Below are 25,510 nucleotides of genomic sequence, written 5' to 3'. Positions count from 1 at the left end.
CATTTTGTCGTCTCCATAAACACCAAAATATCATTACAAAATCATGTATCTTTTCACCATCTCCACAATCATATCACTTAATGACTTAAACTATGAGTTTAATTGTCGCGCACTAATTATAACGGTGTAAAATTTTACATTGTAGTGTGATGGAAACTTATCATCTTGTCATATAAATTAATTTTGTAATTATGTTTTAAAAATAATTACCATATATTCTATTTTTATTAAGGATGATAAAAGAGATTGGATTTGTTGGGTTGACCTGTTTAATCCGTTATTTTTACAAGTTGGATCAAATTTTGAACTCTGCCACTAGTAGTTGGTCTGTCCCATTTAACCCGCTAAAAAGAAGAGGTGGCAGAGTGGGTTGACCCAATCCATCGGACTTGGTAGTAATAAAAATAAGTTTTCCCATTTCTTTTTATGTATAATAATTCACAAACTTTTTTTAAAGTTTCTCTTATAATTAACTCATGAAATAGAAAAATAGTTTTTAATTACTCTAATTTTATATTTAACTCATGAAGTAGAAAAAATAACTTTTAATTAAATTACTCTAAATTTTATGACTTTAACCTCATATTTTCAATATTTTTTGAATCGATGAACTCATTAACTTTTTAATTTAAAAAATTGACCGGATAGTCCACCAACCCGCCGGTCCGCTATAAAACAGGACGAGATGAGAGTTTTAACCCGCTACCTCTAGTTAGCACACCCCGCCCCGCCTTACTTTTTGCATATTAAAGACAAAACGAGTTGTGACAGACCAGGCTGATTTTTTTTTCTTTTTGCCGTTAGTAATTTTTAGTGGGTGTTAGCATTTGTTTTTTGTTTAGAAAAAAAATGTAATTCAAATTCTTTTGTATAATGTGGGCATCTGGATTGCCTGTTGTAACTACTTCACGTACATAATTTCGGCCGTCCAAAATTAATTGGATGGTTCCGATTGATTTGTGTAGTTTAAACACAATTTTAATCTTAACTATTTATTATAGTCGATAATAATTACTGTGTTAACGCAGTTACATCGTTGTAATCTTTTTCCATAATGTGCGTGTTGCAAGTTGCAACAACTCCAAACAAAATTCAAATGTGACGCTGGTTTAGCAGGAAAAGTTACAAAAGGTGTTTTTTGTTACCGTTATATCACTAACGTCTCTTTCCATTTCTATAACATCTCATTCAAATCTACAACACAATTTTTATACTCAAAATCAAATCTCACAAAATCATACTATTCTCTCATAACATCATCGATCAATCAACAAAGATTCTTCGTTTTCTTCATTCATTCATTTTGTAACAATGGCACTTAGACCCATTGATAATGCTCTTCCAACCATAACCCAAGAAAGACCCAAAAAACAACCTAAAATTGTTGTTTCAACTCAAAAACAACAACCTCGTACCTCTTCTAATGACGAAAATCAAGTCCCATCGGAACCGACCATTGATTACATTTCATCCGACAACCTTAAACCCATGTCGGATCCTGAAGCTCAGATTCAAGTAAGCATAAAAATTCAATCTTTTTCTTTTCATTAAAAAAATTACTCTTTTTTTGGTATTGAGTTTTGGAAATTTTAAATTTTGCAGAATTTGATTGGAGATTTGGATTCGAAAAATTGGGTCAAGGTTTGTGAATCGTTGAATGATGTTAGGAGATTTGCATTGTACGATTCTTCTCTTCTATTACCCATCTTGTAAGTGTTGATTTTTTTGTGTTTATTTTGTTAAAGTTTTGAAATATTTGTTATGGGTTCAATTGGGTTTTTAGGGATTTTGTTTCTGATGTGAAGTTTTGTGATTAGGGATAAAATTTTGTTGGTGGTGGTGAAGTCAATGAAGAACCCTCGTAGTGCTTTATGCAAAACCTCTATTATGGCTGCTTCTGATATTTTCAATGCTTTTGGTGACAAATTGTTTGACCCTTCCACTTTTGAGGCATTTGATGGCTTGGTATTGTTTTGACTCTATTTTCTCTTGTGTGTTCTATTTCGTGTTTTAAAAATCGAACCGAACTAGACCGAGTTGAATCTCGAACCGGCCTTTACAATGGTTCCATTGTTTTAACGGCTCATCGTTGATTTGTCCGATTTGAGCTGTTTAAGCTGTTGAATCATGACTAGGAGGTTTCGCGTGTCTGATGTTCGGTTCAGTTTTTTAAAACATTTGTTCTGACGGTGTTTTGGTGTAGTTATTAAAGGGTTGAATTGTGTTGTTTTGGTTGAATTTCAACAGCTATTGCAGCTGCTTCTGAAAGCTTCTCAGGATAAAAAGTTTGTGTGCGAAGAAGCTGAGAAGGCACTTGGATCAATGGTTGGTTCCATGACACCTCTTCCATTGCTTCTAAAACTAAGGGTATCTGTGAGTCACACCAACCTTAGGATCAGGGCTAAAGCTGCTGTTTCTCTATCCAAATGTGTCTCCAAGATGGTAAAGTTTGCTACTGTCATTTAATAATGCTTTTAGTTCCTATAAAACTCATAAACTCCATTTTTAGCTATGAAACACGGACACCGGACACGACACAAACACTGACAAGTCGACACCGATAATAATGTCCGACACCAATGCGTGTCCGACGCCAGGACACGCCTAACCCAAGGAGTGTATGTGCTTCACTGTTTTTTAGTCACTATAAATGATTTCTTGACTTTTAGTCCACTGTCACACAGATTTCTGTTAGCCGCATATGCGTATACAAGAATTTAGGCGACAAAAAATATTTTTCTTTTTTGCATAAAGAGAGGGGCAAAGCCCAAGAAAAACAAAATTACATGAATATAACACGAGGAGTAGAAACTCCCATTACCTCATCTAAGCACAACTGCTCTAAACTAGTCGGAGGCGCATCAAAGTAAGAGAAACCTTGCATCTCACATCCCAATGAAGAAGCTATAGCATCCACAACCTTATTTGCTTCCTGATATACATGAGAAACTCGAACATTCCAATTCATTTGAATTAGACGACGAATTCTACTTATCAAAATGCGACCATGAGCATTACCAACTTCTACACCCTCAAGACCACTCACCAACACCGATGAATCAACCTGCAACTCGATGTTTGTGTAACCTTGTCCCAGCTAAACACTCCCCAAAGCTCTGCCAAATAAGCAGTAGCTCTCCCAATAGAATCCTTACCATACACCACTAGAATCTCGGAAGACACCACCACATCCAGCCACACCGCATGATAAGGCACCATCTGTATTGAGACATATCCAATCCCGCTGAGGTGCTTTCCAGCATGTCTTCTTGATCTCTTCAAAGCCATGTCTGATGTTGGTTTAGCTTTATAATAATAATCCACATACTTCATGATCTCTATATGTGTGTGAAGAGGTCTCACAAAATTTGCATCAAACTTGAGTCTATTTCTCCACCTCCATAAGTAATAACATGTAGTAGCCCACACCACTTTCCATTCCACACTGTCAGCTACTGTGACAGTAGCTTTCAAATTGCTAACAACCCAATCATAATAATCACCGATGAAACTAGGTGCTTCCAAATATCCCCCTTAATGGAACTAGGTGCTTCCAAATATCATAAGCCACCGAAGTCCGAACAGTCACGCATCACATGAAGCATTGTTTCTTCAATGCCAACACAAAAACTATTTTAGAACTAAACTTCGAAGGAAATTTTTCCGGGGACTAAAATACTGTTTAATTCTTTATTGTATAAGTATTGGTATTTTTTTTGTGTGTATATGTTATTACTAAAGGGTATTATCATATGGTAGCAGGGAATTGAGGAAATGGAGGAGTTTGGAATGGAAAAGTTGATAGAAGTTGCAGCTGATTTAGTGAATGATAGACTTCCAGAGGCAAGAGAAGCAGCAAGAAGTATTGCAACTTCAGTGTATGAGGCAATCATTAAGAATGTGGAAGAAGTGGAAGAGAAGATGGAAGTGTGGCAAAGCTTCTGCCACTCTAAGCTAACCCCAATTAATGCACTTTCAATCTTGAAGATCGTTAAACCTTAGAATTGGAGGAGTGTTTTGTAGGGTTTGCTCATACTTGAGGCATGTTTAGAAATTTAGTTTTATTTGTGGCAATGTTCATGGTTCTACATATGAGCAGTCATTAGCTAATATAGATGCTCATATGTGTGTTTAATTAATTATTGTGGACTATACTATAGGTGATCAACCATGGAGTTTCAAAGGAGTTGATGGATGATACGATGGATATTTTCAAGGAATTTCATGCAATGTCTGAAGTAGAAAAGATAAGTGAAAGTTCAAAGGATCCAAATGGTAGTTATAAGCTATATACAAGTCGTGAGATTAATAACAAAGACTGTATTCAATATTGGAGAGACACATTAACACATTAAGCCAAAGATTGCATACAAGTGGTGAGTTTATGGAGTTTTGGCCACAAAAGCCTACAAGATACCGGTAAAATACACAAACTCCTTAAGGTCTTGGTCAATTTTTATATGAACAAATAACCACATATGTTTATTTAATCAAAGTTTGATTTTGTTTATTCAATTAAAAATTGACCAAGACCTCGAGGAGTTTGTGTATTTTATCGTTATCTTGTAGGTTTTTGTGGCCAAAACTCCATAAATTCACCACTTGTATGAAATCTTTGTCTTAATGTGTCTCTCCAATATTGAATGCAGTTTTTGTTATTAATCTCACGACTTGTATATAGCTTATAACTTCCATTTGGATCTTTTGAACTTTCACTAATCTTTTCTACTTTAGACATTGCATGAAATTCCTTGAAAATATTCATCGTATCATCCATCAACTCCTTTGAAACTCCATGGTTGATCACCTATAGTATAGTCCACAATAATTAATTAAACACACACGTATGATTTTATCGTTATCTTGTAGGTTTTTGTGGCCAAAACTCCATAAATTCACCACTTGTATGAAATCTTTGTCTTGATGTGTCTCTCTAATATTGAATGCAGTCTTTGTTATTAATCTCACGACTTGTATATAGCTTATAACTTCCATTTGGATCTTTTGAACTTTCACTTATCTTTTCTACTTTAGACATTGCATGAAATTCCTTGAAAATATTCATCGTATCATCCATCAACTCCTTTGAAACTCCATGGTTGATCACCTATAGTATAGTCCACAATAATTAATTAAACACACACGTATGATTTTTTTTCATAACCAGAATTTTATTAAAATGTTCAAATCCAACATCATAGTAAGAATAACTCTAACCAACTTCTATGAAGAGTTGAAGAAATTTCGATGACAAAAACACCATACAATATTTTGAACAACAATGGAACATTAAAGCACAATTCTAGCCAAATTAATTACATCAAAATGTGAGAAGATAATACAAACCTTAAATTAAACATACACGCATGTGAAATGTTATTCAACTTAAGATAAGAATGTTATTCATGTTCTGGAGGTTGAACATAAGAAAAAGGCACCGACGAATGAAGATTAAACCAACTTGAGACAAAAATGTTATTCATGTTCTTTAATGTCTAGGTTTCCTGAATGTATATAAAAATGCTTTCTATGTTTATATATAGTGTAAAGTCATGAAGTTATATATATCAAATAAACATACTTAAAAAGGTTTTCGGTCCGATTTCCCACCGTAGGTTAGTTAAAAAAGATCATAAATTATTTTTTCAAAAAATAATAAATCAAATAAAAAAAAGTTTTTTTTTTTGACAAATTCGAATAAAAGACAAAAATAATAAATAAAAATAAAATGTGTCAAAATAAAATAAAATGAGAGTTCGATTTATCCATATGCGATGTTATATGTTTCCCTCGCACACACACAGGTTGGGTTGAGGTTTGTGAAGTGAAGCAGCAATGAGATGTTGATGCCGTTTTTGACCTCTCAATTGTCATCACTCAAATGGAAACCACTTTCACTCTCTTCAAGCAAACCTCTTCTTACAGGGTATGTATGCTATCTTTATATTCTTTTCTATTCAAACCATGCTATTCCATTCTATCAATAATTCTATTCAAATTTGAGCTATTTTCTCTGAATTCGATTAGTTAACACTTTTTCTCATAATGGGTCACTTTGATATATGTTATAAAAATGCTGTGTGAACTTTTGGGTTGTTGCAGATTATATGTTCGATAAATTGTCACACAGAAAATTGTTTTTTATTCACCTTGTTATTGTGGTTTTTAGTTACAGTAAGTTTTATTTGCTATATTCTGTTTATAAAATTTTATCCTTGGTATTTCTGTTTGTCCATAAGAATGTAAGAGTTTGTTTTCTGTTTTTATATTTTATTGCAAAACTGAACCCAATTTTTTTTTTTTCTTTTCATTTTTTAAAATATGTGTTGTTTATTTTAATTTGCTAATAAAATGGTGAGAGACTCTTGAAGTGAATCATTGTGATAGAGAGAATAGATGTTAACTAAAGATTATGCATTTTTATTGGCATTTTTATTGTATGTGGAAATATAGACAATTGTTTACTTCAATAGTCTCTTTTCTCCTAGGCTTTGTTTGCCAGTTAGTTTTTGGAGGGGAGGGAAAGATTTATTTTTCTTTTTTATAATTAAGAACACTATATAATGTTTTTTAAAATGATTTAAGTGTGATTGAATTTGAAGTATTATATAATCATTATCATGTTCTTCTTTCAATTATTTTAAAATATTAACTATATATAAAAAATATAGACTTAACCTTCCAAAACCATCCGTTTCAAAACCCTACAAAAACGAACTCGCAAACAAAGGCCTAGTTAACAAGTAAAATTAACTCAAATTTTAGAAAACACAAATACAAAATGTTTTCACAAAGTAAACAAGGCTTTATTTTCACTATATTTCCTCTTGTTTTTGATATTTATAGTAATAATATTTGAGAACAGGAAATAAAGTAAAAACAATGAGGCAATTTTGGAACTAAAATGTAAACCGGAAATGAATAAAGAAAATGTTTGCTCAATTCAAATATGCCTAATAAATTTTAAAATAATTAAAGCAACTTTTGATTGTGTATGCATTGTTCTAATCTTGTTGGGAACATTTTTTAACTTAGCATTTTCAATAAAGCTTTTAAGTGTGATGAAAAGGACTATATTGCATTGAATGACTGATATATGTAACCGAAAAGCTTGATAGTTGTTGTTTTAATGTATTCAGGTACTGTCAAGAAATGCTTGTTTATCCTCCATGAGAACGAATTCCATTGGTTCGTATTATTCCCGAGGAATCTCATAAGCTAAAGTAGTACCTGATAGTTATGACAGATTTTATAAAAGGAAACGTGGGAAGAAGGATACAACTAATCATACCATTATAGGAATGTTTCCTTATTCGGTGAGGGAACGGAAAATAGATCTGGATCTGATTGATTAAATAGGAGAAGGTTCCCTGCCATTGTTTTTAGGCAATTATTTTAGTAGTCACTCTACTTGGGAGATTCTAGGTGTCTCGAACTACCTAGCTTATCTTTACATTTTCTGCATTTTATCATTCTATTTCTACTGTAATTTCAGCCATAGAATCACCTTGATCCTATGAGATATTCAATATAACACTTTATTCTGTTCTATATTTTACTACTTGATCAATGTTTAATCGTAATCGAGATCGAGTCCTATCAATTGGTATCCAGAGCTTTGGTTACAACCCAAAATCCAATCACCGAATGGAGAAACGTGTTGATGCATTAGAACAAAGGATGAGCAAAGCTGAAGTTGCAGTTGAGCAGCTTCGTCAATTGGTTCTGGAACAACAATCACGACCGCCACCAGTCACGGTGGAGCAGATTCACGAGCTCATCCTAGAACAACGGGATCGTTGTAAACGTCGTCAGGGGCGACCACGGGAAAGGGTGCACCACTATGACGAAGAAGAGGAATGGAGCGATAATAGCACGTGGTCGTGGGACTCACGATCTCAACCACCGCAAACTGATGGTGGTAACGATATATTCTACGACCGCAAAGAAGAAATTCACCTCAACAAATCTGAGTTTCAGCCGAAAACAGAAGTGAATGTATCTGAAACTGGTGTGAAGGTTGCGACAGAAAAGATGAGTGTGATGCAGAAAACAGAGCAAGTGGTTGCTCTGGAACCACCGACCAAGCCACCACCAAAACTATCGGGACTGCTATCAGAACAACCATCGGACACGTTAGAGCCGCCATACTGCGACTCAGTACCGCTCTCAAAGTTTTCAAACTATTGTACTCATTCAAAGGATGATGTCTGTTCTTCAATGCGAAGATCAAGGGGGCCTGTTATGGCTGGAAAAAAAGCTGTAGAAGGTAGTGTATTTGCTACTCCACATATTGGAAGATAATCAAGTATTTAAAAGAGTAGCTGACAAAAATAGCAGAGTAAGCTCTGGTCTTCCCCTTAGATTTCCTTCCCCTGGTAATTATTAGGAGTTAACTAATATGCTTCAATGACTTGGTCAGGGTAATTTCATTCTTCATGATGGCCCTCCTTATGCCAATGGTGATCTTCACATTGGCCATGCGTTAAATAAAATTTTGAAGGATATTATAAATCGTTATAAGGTATCCTTTCTTTCCTTTGAACATTTCAGTTTATTGCTATAACATTTGATACAACACGTATTTTAGTTTTAAGTATGTTGGCATTTGGCACATCATGCGTGCTCTAATGATATATTTTTTATGCTAATGCACTTCCATTGCTGATAACTCTATTATTTATTTATTTTTGTGGGCAGCTCCTTCAAAACTATAAAGTTCATTTTGTGCCTGGATGGGATTGTCATGGCCTACCAATTGAATTAAAAGGCAAGAGTTATTTTTCTTATTAGCATTGTGATGATGGCTGGCTCTATTTTGTGGTTCTGTTTAATAACAGTATTGTGATGATGCTTCCATATAGAGAGGGATTTATTCTGTTTTGAATAGATGCAAATGATATAATGTCGAAAATTGAAAATTCTCAACTTCCCTTATGCTCTGCAGTTTCTGCTCCCTTTTATTTCATTTGGTTAAACTACAACTTCACACGTATATTGCATTTCAGCTTGTATCTATTACATTCTCTGAGCAATATGGTTGTTGAATCATTTCAGTTTTGCAGTCACTGGATAAGGAGGCTAGAAACAATCTTACACCATTGAAATTAAGAGCAAAGGCTGCTAAATTTGCCAGAGACACTGTTAAAAATCAGATGTCATCTTTTAAGGTCCCTTCTTTGTTTGCACTTTTGCTCTATGAATTATATGTATTATTGCACTAGTTTCAGGACTTTTACAGATTTCTTACAGTTTACAACACAATTTCGATTGCTTCTAAAACTAAGGGTATCTGTGAGTCACACCAACCTTAGGATCAGGGCTAAAGCTGCTGTTTCTCTATCCAAATGTGTCTCCAAGATGGTAAAGTTTGCCACTGTCATTTAATAATGCTTTTAGTTCCTATAAAATTCATAAACTCCATTTTTAGCTATGAAACACGGACATCGGACACGACACAAACACTGACAAGTCGACACCGATAATAATGTCCGACACCAATGTGTGTACGACGCCGGGACACGCCTAACCCAAGGATGTGCTTCACTGTTTTTTAGTCACTATAAATGATTTCTTGACTTTTAGTCGACTGTCACACAGATTTCTGTTAGCCGCATATGCGTATACAGGAATTTATGCGACCTTATTTGCTAATAGCATCAAAGTAAGAGAAACCTTGCATCTCACATCCCAATGAAGAAGCTATAGCATCCGCAACCTTATTTGCTTCCTGATATACATGAGAAACTCGAACATTCCAATTCATTTGAATTAGACGACGAATTCTACTTATAAAAATGCGACCATGAGCATTATACCAACTTCTACACCCTCAAGACCACTCACCAACACCGATGAATCAACCTGCAACTCGATGTTTGTGTAACCTTGTTGCCCAGCTAAACACAAACCTTCATACACTCCCCAAAGCTCTGCCAAATAAGCAGTAGCTCTCCCAATATTTTTCGCAAAGCCTCCTTTCCATACACCACTAGAATCTCGGAAGACACCACCAGATCCAGCCACACCGCATAATAAGGCACCATCTATATCGAGACATATCCAATCCCGCTGAGGTGCTTTCTAACGGAGATCAACACGTCTTCTTGATCCCTTCAAAGCCACGTCTGATGTTGGTTTAGCTTTATGTAATCCACACACTTCATGTGTGTGAAGAGGTCTCAGAAAATTTGCATCAAACTTGAGTCTCCACCTCCATAAGTAATAAAAAGGTAGTAGCCCACACCACTTTCCATTCCACACTGTCAGCTACTGTGACAGTAGCTTTCAAATTGCAATTTGCTAACAACCCAATCATGATAATCACAAGTAAAAAACTCCAATCTCCCCCTTAATGGAACTAGGTGCTTCCAATTATCATAAGCCACCAAACAGTCACGCGTCACATGAAGCATTGTTTCTTCAATGCCAACACAAAAACTATTTTAGAACTAAACTTCGAAGGAAATTTTTTCGGGGACTAATACTGTTTAATTCTTTATTGTATTGGTATTTTTGTGTATATGTTATTACTAAAGGGTATTATCACATGGTAGCAGGGAATTGAGGAAATGGAGGAGTTTGGAATGGAAAAGTTGATAGAAGTTGCAGCTGATTTAGTGAATGATAGACTTCCAGAGGCAAGAGAAGCAGCAAGAAGTATCGCAACTTCAGTGTATGAGGCAATCATTAAGGATGTTGAAGAAGTGGAAGAGAAGATGGAAGTGTGGCAAAGTTTCTGCCACTCTAAGCTAACACCAATTAATGCACTTTCAATCTTGAAGATTGTTAAACCTTAGAATTGGAGGAGTATTTTGTTTTGTAGGGTTTGCTCATACTTGAGGCATGTTTAGAATTTAAATTTTATTTGTGGCAATGTTCATGGTTCTACATGAGCAGTCATTAGCTAATAAATAATATTTCATTTTGTTTGATGTAGCTACATTGCTTTTATATTTTTATTACGAAAAAGCAAAGTTTACTAAATTCACCGTTACATACACCATTGAAGAAATTTAGATTGCGATTTTCTAACTTTATATTAAGATGAGAGAGAACTCTCAACATCATTGAAGATTTACAATGAGATTTACGTATAATCTATCAATTATGAAATTTTGAACTAAAAATTCAAGGTACTACTATGAGCAAAAGGTCTATCATTTGTGTCAAATGCAATTAGTTTAATGGTTCCCCATTTTATTTTCAAGTTTTAAGACTATAGAAAGGAGGTGGATATTTGTACCAAAAAAGGGAAAATGGGATATAAAAGGAGGATCTAATTTTTATTTTTCAAATAAAGAATATTATAAAGTAAATTTAAAATAAACATTTTATAATATTCTTATAATTTTAAAATAAAAAATAAACTCTCACATAATTTCCTCTCCAAAAATCAACTCACAAATAAAGTCAAAACTATTAGTAATAGAAAGGTGTTGAAATTTCAAACTTTACCGGTAACATTTTTTTTTGACAAAACTTTACGGGTAACATTATGTTACGAAGAATGTGATATTTTGTGACATGTAACTTTAACAAACAACTTTTTTTTTTAAAAAAAAAACACAAGTACACATATCACTATCTAAAGGAGTCTGTGTATTTTTATCGGTATCTTGTAGGTTTTTGTGGCCAAAACTTCATAAATTCACTTGAGTGGACAAAAATGTCTTAATGTGTCTCTCCAATATTGAATGCAGTTTTTGTTATTAATCTTACGACTTGTATATAGCTTATAACTTCCATTTGGATCCTTTGAACTTTCACTTATCTTTTCTACTTCAGACATTGCATGAAATTCCTTGAAAATATTCATCGTATCATCCATCAACTCCTTTGAAACTCCATGGTTGATCACCTATAGTATAGTCCACAATAATTAATTAAACACACATATGATTTTTTTTTTTCATAACAAGAATTTTATTAAACTGTTCAAATCCAATATCATAGTAAGAATAATTCTAACCAACTTCTATGAAGAGTTGAAGAAATTTCGATGACAAAAACACCATACAATGTTTTGAACAACAATGGAACATTAGAGCACAACTCTAGGCAAATTAATTACATCGAAATGTAAGAAGGTAATACAAGCCTTAAATTAAACATACACCATATAGATAGACGCATGTGAAATGTTATTCAACTTAAGATAAGAATGTTATTCATGTTCCAGAGGTTGAATATAAGATAAAGGCACCGACGAATGAAGATTAAACCAACTTGAGACAAAAATGTTATTCATGTTCTTTAATGCCTAGGTTCCCTAAATGTATATAAAAATGCTTTCTATGTTTATATATAGTGTAAAGTCATGAAGTTATATATATCAAATAAACATGTTTAAAAAGGTTTTTGGTCCGCTTTCCCACCCTAGGTTAGTTAAAAAAAAGATCATAAATTATTTTTTCAAAAAATAATAAATCAAATAAAAAAAAGTTTATTTTTATTTTTGACAAATTCGAATAAAAGACAAAAATAATAAATAAAAATAAAATGTGTCAAAATAAAATGAGAGTTCGATTTATCCATATGCGCTGTTATATGTTTCCCTCGCACACAGACAGGTTGGGTTGAGGTTTGTGAAGTGAAGCAGCAATGAGATGTTGATGCCGTTTTTGACCTCTCAATTGTCATCACTCCAATGGAAACCACTTTCACTCTCTTCAAGCAAACCTCTTCTTACAGGGTATGTATGCTATCTATATATTATTTTCTATTCAAACCATGCTATTCCATTCTATCAATAATTCTATTCAAATTTGAGCTATTTTCTCTGAATTCGATTAGTTAACACTTTTTCTCATAATCGGTCACTTTGATATATGTTAGAAAAATGCTGTGTGAACTTTTTGAGTTGTTGCAGATTATGTGTTCGATAAATTGTCACACAGAAAATTGTTTTTTTTTCACCTTGTTGTTGTGGTTTTTAGTTACAGTAAGTTTTATTTGCTATATTCTGTTTATAAAATTTTATCCTTGGTATTTCTGTTTGTCCATAAGAATGTAAGAGTTTGTTTTCTGTTTTTATTTTTTATTGCAAAAATGAACCCAATTTTTTTTTGTTTTCATTTTTTAAAATATGTGTTGTTTATTTTAACTTGCTAATAAAATATGGTGAGAGACTCTTGAAGTGAATCATTGTGATAGATAGAATAGATGTTAACTAAAGATTATGCATTTTTATTGGCATTTTTATTGTACGTGGAAATATAGACAATTGTTTACTTCAATAGTCTCTTTTCTCCTAGGCTTTGTTTGCGAGTTAGTTTTTGGAGGGGAGGGAAAAATTTATTTTTCTTTTTTATAATTAAGAACACTATACAATGTTTTTTAAAATGATTTAAGTGTGATTGAATTTGAAGTATTATATAATCATTATCATGTTCTTCTTTCAATTTTTTTAAAATATTAACTATATATAAAAAATATAGACTTAACCTTCCAAAACCATCCGTTTCAAAACCCTACAAAAACGAACTCGCAAACAAAGGCCTAGTTAACAAGTAAAATTAACTCAAATTTTAGAAAACAGAAATACAAAATGTTTTCACAAAGTAAACAAGGCTTTATTTTCACTATATTTCCTCTTGTTTTTGATATTTATAGTAATAATATTTGAGAACAGGAAATAAAGTAAAAACAATGAGGCAATTTTGGAACTAAAATGTAAACCGGAAATGAATAAAGAAAATGTTTTCTCAATTCAAATGGGCCTAATAAATTTTAAAATAATTAAAGCAACTTTTGATTGTGTATGCATTGTTCTAATCTTGTTGGGAACATTTTTTAACTTAGCATTTTCAATAAAGCTTTTAAGTGTGATGAAAAGGACTATATTGCATTGAATGACTGATATATGTAACCGAAAAGCTTGATAGTTGTTGTTTTAATGTATTCAGGTACTGTCAAGAAATGCTTGTTTATCCTCCATGAGAACGAATTCCATTGGTTCGTATTATTCCCGAGGAATCTCATCAGCTAAAGTAGTACCGCTCTCAAAGTTTTCAAACTATTGTACTCATTCAAAGGATGATGTCTGTTCTTCAAAGCGAAGATCAAGGGGGCCTGTTATGGCTGGAAAAAAAGCTGCAGAAGGTAGTGTATTTGCTATTCCACATATATAAGTTTTTTAAACACATCATTTCTTATTATGTTAATTTAAGTAAGAGAGTAAATATGCATTTCCATGGTTCGTTACATAACCTGCCTTAACTTTAGGAATCAAGCAAGATGAGGGTAAATACAAGCACACAGTTGATCTTCCCAAGACAGCATTTGGTATGAGAGCAAATTCTTCGGTAAGGGAGCCTGAAATTCAGAAAATATGGGAAGATAATCAAGTATTTAAAAGAGTAGCTGACAAAAATAGCAGAGTAAGCTCTGGTCTTCCCCTTAGATTTCCTTCCCCTGGTAATTATTAGGAGTTAACTAATATGCTTCAATGACTTGGTCAGGGTAATTTCATTCTTCATGATGGCCCTCCTTATGCCAATGGTGATCTTCACATTGGCCATGCGTTAAATAAAATTTTGAAGGATATTATAAATCGTTATAAGGTATCTTTTCCTTCCTTTGAACATTTCAGTTTATTGCTATAACATTTGATACAACACGTATTTTTGTTTTAAGTCTGTTGGCATTTGGCACATCATGCGTGCTCTAATGATATATTTTTTATGCTAATGCACTTCCATTGCTGATAACTCTATTATTTATTTATTTTTGTGGGCAGCTCCTTCAAAACTATAAAGTTCATTTTGTGCCTGGATGGGATTGTCATGGCCTACCAATTGAATTAAAAGGCAAGAGTTATTTTTCTTATTAGCATTGTGATGATGGCTGGCTCTATTTTGTGGTTCTGTTTAATAACAGTATTGTGATGATGCTTCCATATAGAGAGGGATTTATTCTGTTTTGAATAGACACGAATGATATAATGTCGAAAATTGAAAATTCTCAACTTCCCTTATGCTCTGCAGTTTCTGCTCCCTTTTATTTCATTTGGTTAAACTACAACTTCACACGTATATTGCATTTCAGCTTGTATCTATTACATTCTCTGAGCAAAATGGTTGTTGAATCATTTCAGTTTTGCAGTCACTGGATAAGGAGGCTAGAAACAATCTTACACCATTGAAATTAAGAGCAAAGGCTGCTAAATTTGCCAAAGACACTGTTAAAAATCAGATGTCATCTTTTAAGGTCCCTTCTTTGTTTGCACTTTTGCTCTATGAATTATATGTATTATTGCACTAGTTTCAGGAGTTTTACAGATTTCATACAGTTTACAACACAATTTCGATTGCTGGGATTTGTTTCAACCTTATACATGTTTTTTATTTTTTGGTTAAATGTATCTTAACATGTTAATAAATGTCTGCAGCGCTTTGGAGTATGGGCCGACTGGAATAATCCCTATCTTACTCTAGATCCGGAATATGAAGCTGCCCAGGTAGCTGGTACAGCCTTTCTCGTTTACTCTTATGGATTTATTAACCGGACACAGAATTCAGAACTTTAGATGTCCTCCTACTCATGCTGTATTATAGATATTAGAGTGTAGGGATTTACTTTCACAATTTAGATTATTTTGCTTTGAGAAAGGACCTCAATTCTGTCAAGACCTAGTTAGATTGTGCAGACTGCTTTAGTAATGAAATTTTTTATTTGCACATGACTCTAAATCGTACTAGTTATTATATAGTCCTCATAACTTGCCTCATATATGCTTTTCTAGATCGAAGTATTTGGCCAGATGGCTTTGAAAGGTTATATCTACCGAGGGAGGAAACCTGTTCACTGGAGTCCCTCGTCACGGACAGCACTTGCTGAAGCTGAGTTGGAGGTAAATTGATGTATCATCATGTTGAACCTGTTGTCTAGTGTTAGTGTACTATTCAACCTGGTGTTGTATAGTGTGAGCGGAAGGCTACAATTCTTGCCTTACCTTTGTGGCCACCTAAGCTTGCACACACAAGTTTCGTGTGATTCTGTGGATGTGAATACTTGCAATCTTCTCTCGTGTTACAATAGATGGAAAATATTTTATAATATCTTGATTGTATCTTAGCTTAATTTATGATAATCTAAATAACCTCTCAAGATTGGTTTCTACATATCATTATATATCAGAAATTTGTTTCCTTATTTAATTAGGATCAAGAGCTTGGCACTATTATAAATAGGGGTCAATGCCTTGTTCTTTGTAACAGTATATAATTATCATTCTGAGTATTGTTTTTCCTCTCTCAATACATAAATGATTAACTTTAAATATTTCTAAAACCTGATTTATTGGATGCTTGAGTATTTATTTACTGCCTAATTGGTTTATGTGTAGTACCCTGAAGGTCATGTTTCAAAAAGCATATATGCCATTTTCAGAGTTGCAAGTGCTCCTGTAATGCCGAGTGACCTTCTACAAGAATTCCCAAATTTGTGTTTGGCCATTTGGACCACCACTCCATGGACTATTCCTGCCAATGCAGGTTGGTTTTTCATTTGTTGCATTTTCCATTTTGGCTTGAGTTAAAAATATCTTTCTTGTTTCTTTTGCTAGTCACAATGGTCTCAATTTCTATGTCCTTTACCTGTCCTTCCATGAATTTCTGCGATAAACAGAGATGTCTTGAGTTCTGTATTTATGGTTCTTTATTCGTGTAAAAAGGTACACTAGATATGGAGGTTCAGCTTTCTACTTAATCTGCTATAGTTAGCACAGATTGTTTTGTACCACTAGTTTTGTTTGTACACCTATCTGTTAGGGGCCAGGAGGCCTCTAATACATGTTCCTCTGAAATCTCCCCCACTTAGCCACCAAGATTTCAAATCTGTCAACATAAACATAATCTGGATGGAGCCTTCTTCCTTAAGGCTTTGTTTGTGAGTTGGTTTCTGGAGGAGAAGTGAGGGGAGGACTTATTTTTCATTTTATATTAAGAACACTAAAATATTTTTTGAAATAATTGAAAAAAGAACATGATAAATGATCACATAATACTTCAATCACACTCAGATCATTTTAAAAAACATTTTATAGTGTTCTTAATTTAAAAAAGAAAAATAAGCCCTCCCTTCACTTCCCATCCCAAACCAACTCTCAAACAAAGCCTAGGGTAGCTAACCTTTCCAATATATTGCTGCCATTGCTCTTCCGAAATCTTCGAATCAAGGCGTTGGAAAGCATTTCTCAGGTTGAGTCTTGGTTCTTTTCGCGCCAAACACCAAACCAAAGCCCCACCATACTTTCAATGGTAATAAACACCGACTTCAACTTTTCTGAAGCGCGAATGTGTCGTACTTCAAAGCAGTTTCCTGCCCTAGCAATCCATCCAAATGGTCTACCCCCTCAAAAACCGGTAATTTGACTTTCTTGGACCAGATTATGTTCCCCTTAGATTCTTTTGAAGGCTCACCTTCCTTGCATTTGATCTTCCCCTTTGGACAAGAACCAGGTTTCATCTGTTTTTTCCTCATTACTTCCAGTCTGGCCACCCGATGTTTTGCCACTTCATCTACCGGGCAATCAGTTGTTTGATGTCTCCGGTTGTAAGCACATTGTCGCAGAGGATAACAAGCTGTGCCGGGCACTCCATGACCATCTTGAGAAATTCGATTGAAGGCTCCAAACCCTGCACTTGCATCTTTCTTTCGATTACATTAGCTATCTCTCAAGGATCCATCAAGTGGGACCAACTGATAGATTCTTATTGATCACTGTGAATAAATAACAGTGGTACAAGAACAGAAAAGGAAAAACAAATAAGTTCATAGTTTATTAGCTCTACCAAGGGAATTTCTCTTCACAACTGTTACAAGTTACAACAGGTTTCTCTTAAAAAAAGTTATGACTGGTTACAAACACACTGTGCTCTCCTCTTCCCCTCTAATTTGTATTCAAACCCTCTTACAAACTTCCATTCCCCTGCTCCCTATGCTTTCTTTCTATAATACACGTTTGATAACGTGCCTTAGGCTTCTTGCTCCCTGTAAAATATGTAAAACTCTGTGTCTAAAAGAAGATCACGCAACTTCTATTTATAATGAAGCTGCAATAATTACATTAAATGTCTAGGAAGTTGTAATGACTAGGAATACTAACAAATAGCCTAGGATGATGTAAAGTCAAGGAATAATAAAAACACACTGATTTTTAACAATCCTCCTCAAGCTAAAACTTACTATGCTTTAAGCTTGTTACATCAAAACATTTCCTCACAAAAAGATTGAAACTTGACAACTGTTGGGAAAGAGGAAAGATTGCTGGAAAAATCACCAAAAGATTGAAAAGCACCTCTGAATGTGGCAGAGGGAGTCCTGCAGCGGCTGTTGCTGAAAACAATGACCGGAGAGAAGCTCACACGCGGATTTGGAAGCTGCGTGTGGAACACACTTGCAGGAAAGGCATCAGCACGCAGAAGTGTTCGGGGAGGCCGTTGGCGATGGGAAAAGCATCGCCGAGCTCGCCAATCTATTTTGCGGCGGTTAGCGACAGGAAAAGCACCGTCAGGCTCGCCGAACTTATTCTGCGGTGGTTGGCGACGGGAAAAGCACCGTCGGGCTCACCAGACTATTCTGCAGTTGTTGGTGGTGGTGTGTTGCTAGCAGTCTGACAACACTATTTTAAGATGGAGAGGACAAATGAATGTTGCTAGAAAGAGGGTGGCAAGTCGCGCCACCGGCAGCGATCTATGACTAAGAGGTCTTGAGTTCGATCCCCGCTCCCCTCACTTTCTAATTAAAAAGTGGAATTTAAGCATATGGTAGGTGGATCTATGCATTATCCACGCTTCAAGCCCAAATGGGCTCTTGCGTGAGGGCGTGTTAGAAATAATATAAAACCATTGATATAGCTTCATCCTAACAGCTTAAGCTTTTGGGATAATCGGTTATTTGACACTTTCTACTGTTTTGTGCTCAGCTGTTGCAGTAAATGCCAAGCTTGAATATGATGTTGTTGAAGTAGAATCGGTGAATGAACATGCCTCTTCCTCCGGTGAAACTAAAAAGAAAAGGCTTGGCATTGTTTTGAAGGATGAGAAAAAGCTATTTCTTATTGTAGCTTCAGAACTTGTGCCAACGTTAGAGGCAAAATGGGGTGTGAAACTTGTTGTCAAGAGAAAACTGTTGGGTTCTGATTTGGAAAACTACAGGTTATTTGGCAGTACCGAAATGAACATTTGCTTTCTTTTTTATTTTGCCAGTGCTATTTATTTCAGTAAATGTGTTTAAAAATCTAGTTACTATCTATGGTAGATGAGAAATTTTCAAACTAAGGATATAGTTAATTATTATGGTCTCAGATACATCCATCCAGTAGATAATAGGGAATGCCCGGTCGTAGTTGGTGGAGATTATATTACAACAGAAACAGGAACAGGACTGGTCCATACAGCTCCTGGACACGGTCAAGAAGATTATGTGACTGGTCAGAAATATGGGCTACCCATTCTATCTCCAGTAGATGATAATGGAATATTCACCGAAGAAGCTGGGCAGTTTAGTGGGCTTGATGTTCTTGGTGAAGGTAACACTGCTGTTGTGAAATTTTTGGATGAAAATTTGTCACTCATCGTGGAAGAAACATACCGTAAGTTATTTCGGTCTCATCATGCAATTCTCTTAATGTTGAACCTATAAAAAATTATACATTGATTCATCATCATGGGTCTCCTCTTTTTTCTGATTTAGAACACAAGTATCCGTATGATTGGCGGACGAAAAAACCAACAATATTTAGAGCAACAGAGCAATGGTTTGCATCGGTTGAGGGATTTCGCGAAGTTGCTATGGATGCTATTGGCCGTGTAAATTGGGTTCCACCTCAGGTATTGCATTTAAAAAAAATTGCTACATTATTTTGTTTATTTGTAAATTTTTATTCTCTTAGAGATGTGTGACTCATCATTTTCGGTGCTGCCTTTTGCCGATATTTGTGAACTGCTTAGGGAGAAAACAGAATCTCAGCAATGACCTCCAGCCGCTCTGATTGGTGCATATCACGACAAAGGACATGGGGTGTGCCCATTCCGGTTTTTTATCATCTGCAGACTAGAGAACCTCTTATGAATGAAGAGACAATTGGTCATATAAATTGTAAGTGAAAAAATAGCAACTTCATGTTCTTTCATTTCGCAGAACTCAATTTATGATTATGTACCATCTCAATTTCCTTTTTGGTTTGGATAGAAATATGGTATATGATAGAACATTATGGCGTCGTTTAATCATGTAGTCGACCCCATTTAGTGGGATAAGGCTTGGTTGTTGTTGGTAGAATTACTTTTTTATCGTCAATAAATATATAACAAAGTTGATTAATTGCTTATGCCCTTTTAAATCATGTTGGTCCTAGGAAATCAACGCATCCTAATATTGATCTTTTGCTTTTCTTTCTGAGACTGTCAGCTATTATAGCCCAAAAGGGTAGTGATGCATGGTGGTACATGAAAGTAGAGGAACTACTGCCAGCTAAATATCGTGATAAAGCAGCTGAATATGAAAAGGGAACTGATACAATGGACGTATGGTTTGATTCAGGTACAATAGTATTCTGGTGCCAGTACTTTCTAATTTTCATTCATACATGGTTGCAAAAGCTCCTCAGCCAAACATTACACTCATTTATTACAATTGGAATCTTTTTCCAGTTCATGCCCATAATTGCATAATGCATGGGTAATATCCCTTTCTATCATTACTCTTTGAACCTCGTTGGCCTGAACAGCCGACCCTAGGACCTTAGCTATACCCCTAACCCCCAGATGTCTAAGCTAATCCTGCTGGCATATAGTTGCCTGTAATTTTATTTCATTGCTTACTTTCGTTGAATTTGGCATTTCGTGGCTGGTTATTTTTACTCCAGGCTCCTCCTGGGCTGCAGTCTTGAGAAAAAGAGATACCCTTGGCTTTCCAGCAGACTTGTATCTTGAAGGAACAGATCAGCATCGAGGGTGGTTTCAGAGTTCATTGCTAACTAGTATAGCCACAACAGGTAATGGATTTTTTGACATTTCCACTATCATGATTATCTTTCATACAATCAAAACCACTTTGTTCCTCAAATTAGCAAGGAAAATGCTTTTTATTTATATTATTTTATAAAATGGATTTATCACATTCTCAATGTTAAAACCTTAACAAGCAAAGACAAGGAATAGGCTGTAACATTGTCCACATTGCTTAATTTGAATAAATAAATCATCCTGGTTTACCTTTGCCGTATATTTTCAGATGAAAATATTGGATGCTCAAAAGACCAGCACAAGTTATTTAGTGCATATACTGCCATTATCTTGCCTTGATAAATTATACAACCAATCAACCTTGTTATTTTCACCATGTTTGAATGACTCTGGTTATAGGGTGTTAGTTGGAGCAGTATAGCGACCTATGACTAGTTGCCTCTTGGCTAACTAGCTAACAAAATTGAGAGTGTATACCATCGTAGAAGTTTATTCCCATTCTGTTATAAATTGACGTTTACGCTAAACTTTTGAAATTGGGGTAAAATGCAATGGGGGGTAACTGACTTGGGTTTGTATGTTGAATTTCTCCTTCAAACAATTATTAAAATTTAAAATATTTGTGTCTGGTGGTATTGGCTTGGGACTTGGGAGTGTGCTCCTCCTTAAGGTCTCAGGTTCAATTCTCTCCGGTGCCAATTTGGGTGGGCTAATTTAACTTCATCAAAAAAAATAATTTAAATATTTGTTTATTGTAAAATATGATGTGTTTCTTAGCTTCTTTTTAACTTAATAAACCTTTTTATAAATATCAATCAAGAAAAATATTAGAAACATAAAGGTTTAAGAATAATCAGACAACTTAAATAATTTATGCCTAATTGTAATCCTGTCGATGAATTTCTAACTACAGTGCTGTTTGGGTGGGAATGTTTTCAAATATGATGTTTATGCTAGTTGGACACTAATTCTGTCATTTTATCAAATACAGGAAAGGCTCCATATTCTGCTGTTTTAACTCATGGATTTGTATTGGATGAGAAAGGCTTAAAGATGAGCAAGTCATTGGGTAATGTTGTGGATCCACGTAGTGTGATTGAAGGAGGAAAAAATCAGAAGGTAAGTTACATAAATTTATTGTTTAAAATATAAAATATTTTCTTTGGAAATGTACCAAACCCTATAATTTCACTTTATCAAAATTGTTTTGTCTCAGGAAGCACCTGCATATGGAGCTGATGTCCTACGTCTTTGGGTTTCGAGTGTAGATTATACCGGTGATGTGATGATTGGCCCTCAAATTCTTCGTCAAATATCTGAAATTTACCGGAAGTTACGGGGAACTTTGAGATACCTCTTGGCAAATCTCCATGACTGGAAAGTAAGTTCAAGTACTGAAGCTGAATTAAATCCTTTTTATTTTGCTCGGAATTACTGCCTATTTTAAAATATTGGCCATCTATCTATGTCTGTCAGCACATACTGTTTTCCACTTTTCCATACTTCTAAATATGTCATTATTTTTTTGACAGACAGATTACACTGTTAACTACGACGAACTTCCGAGGATTGATAGGCATGCACTATTTCAGCTTGAGAATGTTGTAAAAAACGTTCAAGGGAATTATGAAAGTTACCAGTTTTTCAAAATATTTCAGGTATGTTGTTTTAGCTCCTAGAGAAACGTTCTATATATACAGAATATGTTTATATGCCAATACTTAATGCGCGCGAGTGTGTGTGTAAGAATGTTCATGGCAGATATTCATGGATCTATCTAGCTTTGTTAAAGGGCGCAAATGCGCATCTGTTTGATTGTTTTTTGTTTTAGTAGAATTGAAAATGATTTTTGGGCTAAAAGTGGGTTATCTATGGCATAGGATTCATCCCTAAAGTTTTTATCTTCATGTAAAAATTTGAACTATGTTTTCTTTTGGCTGAAATTTGATATACAAAACAATTACAGTGTGTGTTTTTCCCCTTTCTCAGACTTTACAGAGGTTTGTCATAGTGGACCTTTCAAATTTCTATTTTGATGTTGCCAAAGATCGACTATATGTTGGGTATGTTTCTCTCTTGCTGTATCACTTATACCCTCCATGGTGCATTTGCAAATACAATTATAGACAGATATTTAGGTTTTGATAAGCACAACTCAGCATTTATATGTGTTCATATTTGGTCTCATAAAATCATCTCTTTATGCCGATTTTTCACAGTGGATCGACAAGTTATACAAGGAGAAGTTGCCAAACAGTTCTTGCTGCTCATCTCCTTTCTATTGTGAGGGTAATAGCACCAATATTGCCCCATTTAGCTGAGGATGTGTGGCAGAATCTTCCATTTCAGTTTACAACTGAATACGGTTCCTTTGCTGAATATGTATTTGAATCAAGATGGCCAACTTTGAATGAAAGATGGCTTACTCTACCTGTTGAAGAAATTGAATTCTGGGAAAAGATTCTCGAGGTACACTCTCATTCATGAAAGAGTTATAAGCTCAATTTTTCAACTCGAATATTAAACAACCTACTTTCTTGGTTTCGTAGCAGATAATTTATTAAAGTAACCAAAAAACCTAGCAATAGCATCAATTTTTCATTGAACATTACAAAAGGATGAAATAAGTGAATTGCTAACCACACTTAAAAGTGATCGAAATATGAAATGCAATAATCTATTTCAAAGGCAGTATTTTCGCTTTACATTATCTGTCAAATCAGCTTTCCTGAAAACTTCATTTGGTAGAGTCGTAAAGACTCATCCTATATATATGTATCTGTTACTAAATGAATGAATACACCTTTTGCCAGCTGAGAACAGAGGTGAATAAAGTGTTGGAGGTAGCTCGAACTGGTAAATTAATTGGTGCCAGTTTAGATGCTAAGGTTCACATTCATACATCCGATACAATCATGGCATCCAAATTATCTGAACTATGTACAAGCGAAATCGATGCCGATACATTGAATCGGTTATTTATAACGTCTCAGGTACGTCTAAAACTACAATACTTTTTGGTGACTAAAAGCTAATAAAAATTGAAGTTTGAATGCCATAATTGTTTTTACATGTTTTATTGGCAATACTCAGGCTGAGATTCTTCCTTCATTGGAAGATGAACAAGTTGCAAATATACCGTACAGCGGTGAATGCCTAATTCAAGGGAATAGTAAAGTGTGGATTGGTATATCTCGTGCTAGTGGTTCTAAGTGTGAAAGATGTTGGCATTATTCACACCAAGTTGGTTCATTTTCAGACCATCCTACCCTTTGCAACCGCTGCTATGATGTTGTTGCTGTTCAGATGCCCTCTGGCTCTGAAATAGCTGCCGTCAGTTAAGATTTCAGGGCAAGACAAGAAACTTTGATTGAATTCCAACTTCAATTGTTTTCTAATAAAAAATTATTTATTCTTGAAATTGAATCGTAATAAATTGTAAATGTAAAAATTATGTCATCTACAATTTTTGTATACTGCTAGTGCATTGTAATAAGTTCTATGATTATTTTTATAAAAAAAACTAGGGTATAAAAACTGAATTTACAAAATTATGATACAAATTTTAGAATTCTGTTTAGATTTAAATCTGTGATGAAAGTAAAATAACTTCACTCAAATGTATTTGTTTTAACGTAATCTAGTGGCTAGAATATTACCTTTAAAGTGAATAAGTGAGAGTATCAGAGTTCGAACCTTGGTTGCTATATAATACATGCAATTTTCCTACCAACTGAGTTATACTTATGGGAACAACTTCACTCAAATATTTACATAATAATGAATCATCTGTGTGTATATATAAGCTACATGCTAACTTTATAAATAGGCGGAAATAAATATGCTAGTAGTAGTGATATGATGATTTCTTTTATAAAATCATCTCTGCACACAGTAATAAACAATATTATCATGAAAATATGTTAGTAGTAGTTATATGAAAATCTTCTCCAAAAAAACAGTAGTGATATGATAATACAATTTTCTGGTTTTGTCTCTCTTCTTGCGGGTTTTGTGGACGCCGTAGCCGAGAGCTTATTGCTGCCATATTGGGCGAGGAAGGTTGAACAGGAGGGTCAACCGTCTTTTTCGAACTGGTGTGGTAGCCATAGGACACTACTTTCGTATTTAGGAAAGGAAATTTAGCGTGTTCGGATCTTATAATATGAAATTTAGCGTGTTTCGGATTGTAGAAACCAAATTAAACTAAGATCAAAATTAACGGTATTTTTGAATTTTTGGGGGGTTTAAAAGCAACATGGGGGCTTAAAAAGCAATTTTCAGCAATGTATATACCTCGGCAAATTAGCGACATTTCACTGCCAAGAGCCTTCTATAGGGAAAATAATCAAAGTTACATAGGACTAACCAGAGGAGACTCACTGGCAACAATTAGAAACATAATTTTAATTTTCTTTAATTGAAGCCTTACAATATAATCCTAACAGCAAATTTATCCAAAACCCTTATGAACATAAATCTCATCCTTTTTATTTTGAGTTAAATAGTGTTTACCCGAGCGAATTTTGATTTACCCT

At 34.5% G+C, this 25,510-nt stretch overlaps 3 protein-coding genes across 4 annotated transcripts; all 3 read left to right on the top strand.

Moving 5' to 3' along the window:
* The first annotated feature begins 1,145 nt into the window (after nucleotides 1–1,145).
* LOC123885373 (TOG array regulator of axonemal microtubules protein 2-like) lies at nucleotides 1,146–4,648 on the top strand. The gene is made up of 5 exons (XM_045934651.1): nucleotides 1,146–1,515; nucleotides 1,603–1,709; nucleotides 1,818–1,965; nucleotides 2,248–2,442; nucleotides 3,763–4,648. Exons 1-5 carry the CDS (start codon nucleotides 1,312–1,314, stop codon nucleotides 4,000–4,002), a joined length of 894 nt encoding a protein of 297 aa, XP_045790607.1. The 5' UTR covers nucleotides 1,146–1,311; the 3' UTR covers nucleotides 4,003–4,648.
* Nucleotides 4,649–7,647: 2,999 nt separating this feature from the next.
* Nucleotides 7,648–11,000, top strand: LOC123886562. The gene is made up of 7 exons (XM_045935868.1): nucleotides 7,648–8,269; nucleotides 8,301–8,341; nucleotides 8,423–8,524; nucleotides 8,701–8,770; nucleotides 9,058–9,170; nucleotides 9,253–9,363; nucleotides 10,560–11,000. The coding sequence occupies exons 1-7, from the start codon at nucleotides 7,648–7,650 to the stop codon at nucleotides 10,797–10,799; spliced, it is 1,299 nt and encodes a 432-aa protein (XP_045791824.1). The 3' UTR covers nucleotides 10,800–11,000.
* Nucleotides 11,001–12,503: 1,503 nt separating this feature from the next.
* Nucleotides 12,504–24,523, top strand: LOC123883353 (isoleucine--tRNA ligase, chloroplastic/mitochondrial-like). 2 transcript variants are annotated; one of them, XM_045932129.1, is made up of 22 exons: nucleotides 12,504–12,694; nucleotides 13,908–14,103; nucleotides 14,227–14,381; nucleotides 14,463–14,564; nucleotides 14,741–14,810; nucleotides 15,098–15,210; nucleotides 15,392–15,460; nucleotides 15,746–15,853; nucleotides 16,349–16,496; nucleotides 18,929–19,160; nucleotides 19,311–19,597; nucleotides 19,699–19,835; nucleotides 19,956–20,103; nucleotides 20,416–20,547; nucleotides 20,873–21,001; nucleotides 21,964–22,091; nucleotides 22,189–22,353; nucleotides 22,505–22,630; nucleotides 22,962–23,035; nucleotides 23,192–23,441; nucleotides 23,786–23,965; nucleotides 24,066–24,523. In XM_045932129.1, exons 1-22 carry the CDS (start codon nucleotides 12,650–12,652, stop codon nucleotides 24,312–24,314), a joined length of 3,243 nt encoding a protein of 1,080 aa, XP_045788085.1. In that variant the 5' UTR covers nucleotides 12,504–12,649; the 3' UTR covers nucleotides 24,315–24,523. The 2 variants fall into 2 exon arrangements, with proteins under 2 accessions (XP_045788085.1, XP_045788084.1); XM_045932128.1 differs by having other exon boundaries at nucleotides 12,562–12,694; nucleotides 13,901–14,103.
* The last annotated feature ends 987 nt before the right edge of the window (nucleotides 24,524–25,510 follow it).

This window comes from Trifolium pratense, linkage group LG5 (genome assembly GCF_020283565.1).
Source record: "Trifolium pratense cultivar HEN17-A07 linkage group LG5, ARS_RC_1.1, whole genome shotgun sequence".
NCBI classification, from domain to species: Eukaryota; Viridiplantae; Streptophyta; class Magnoliopsida; order Fabales; family Fabaceae; genus Trifolium; species Trifolium pratense.
This window is presented reverse-complemented; position numbering and strand designations above follow the sequence as displayed.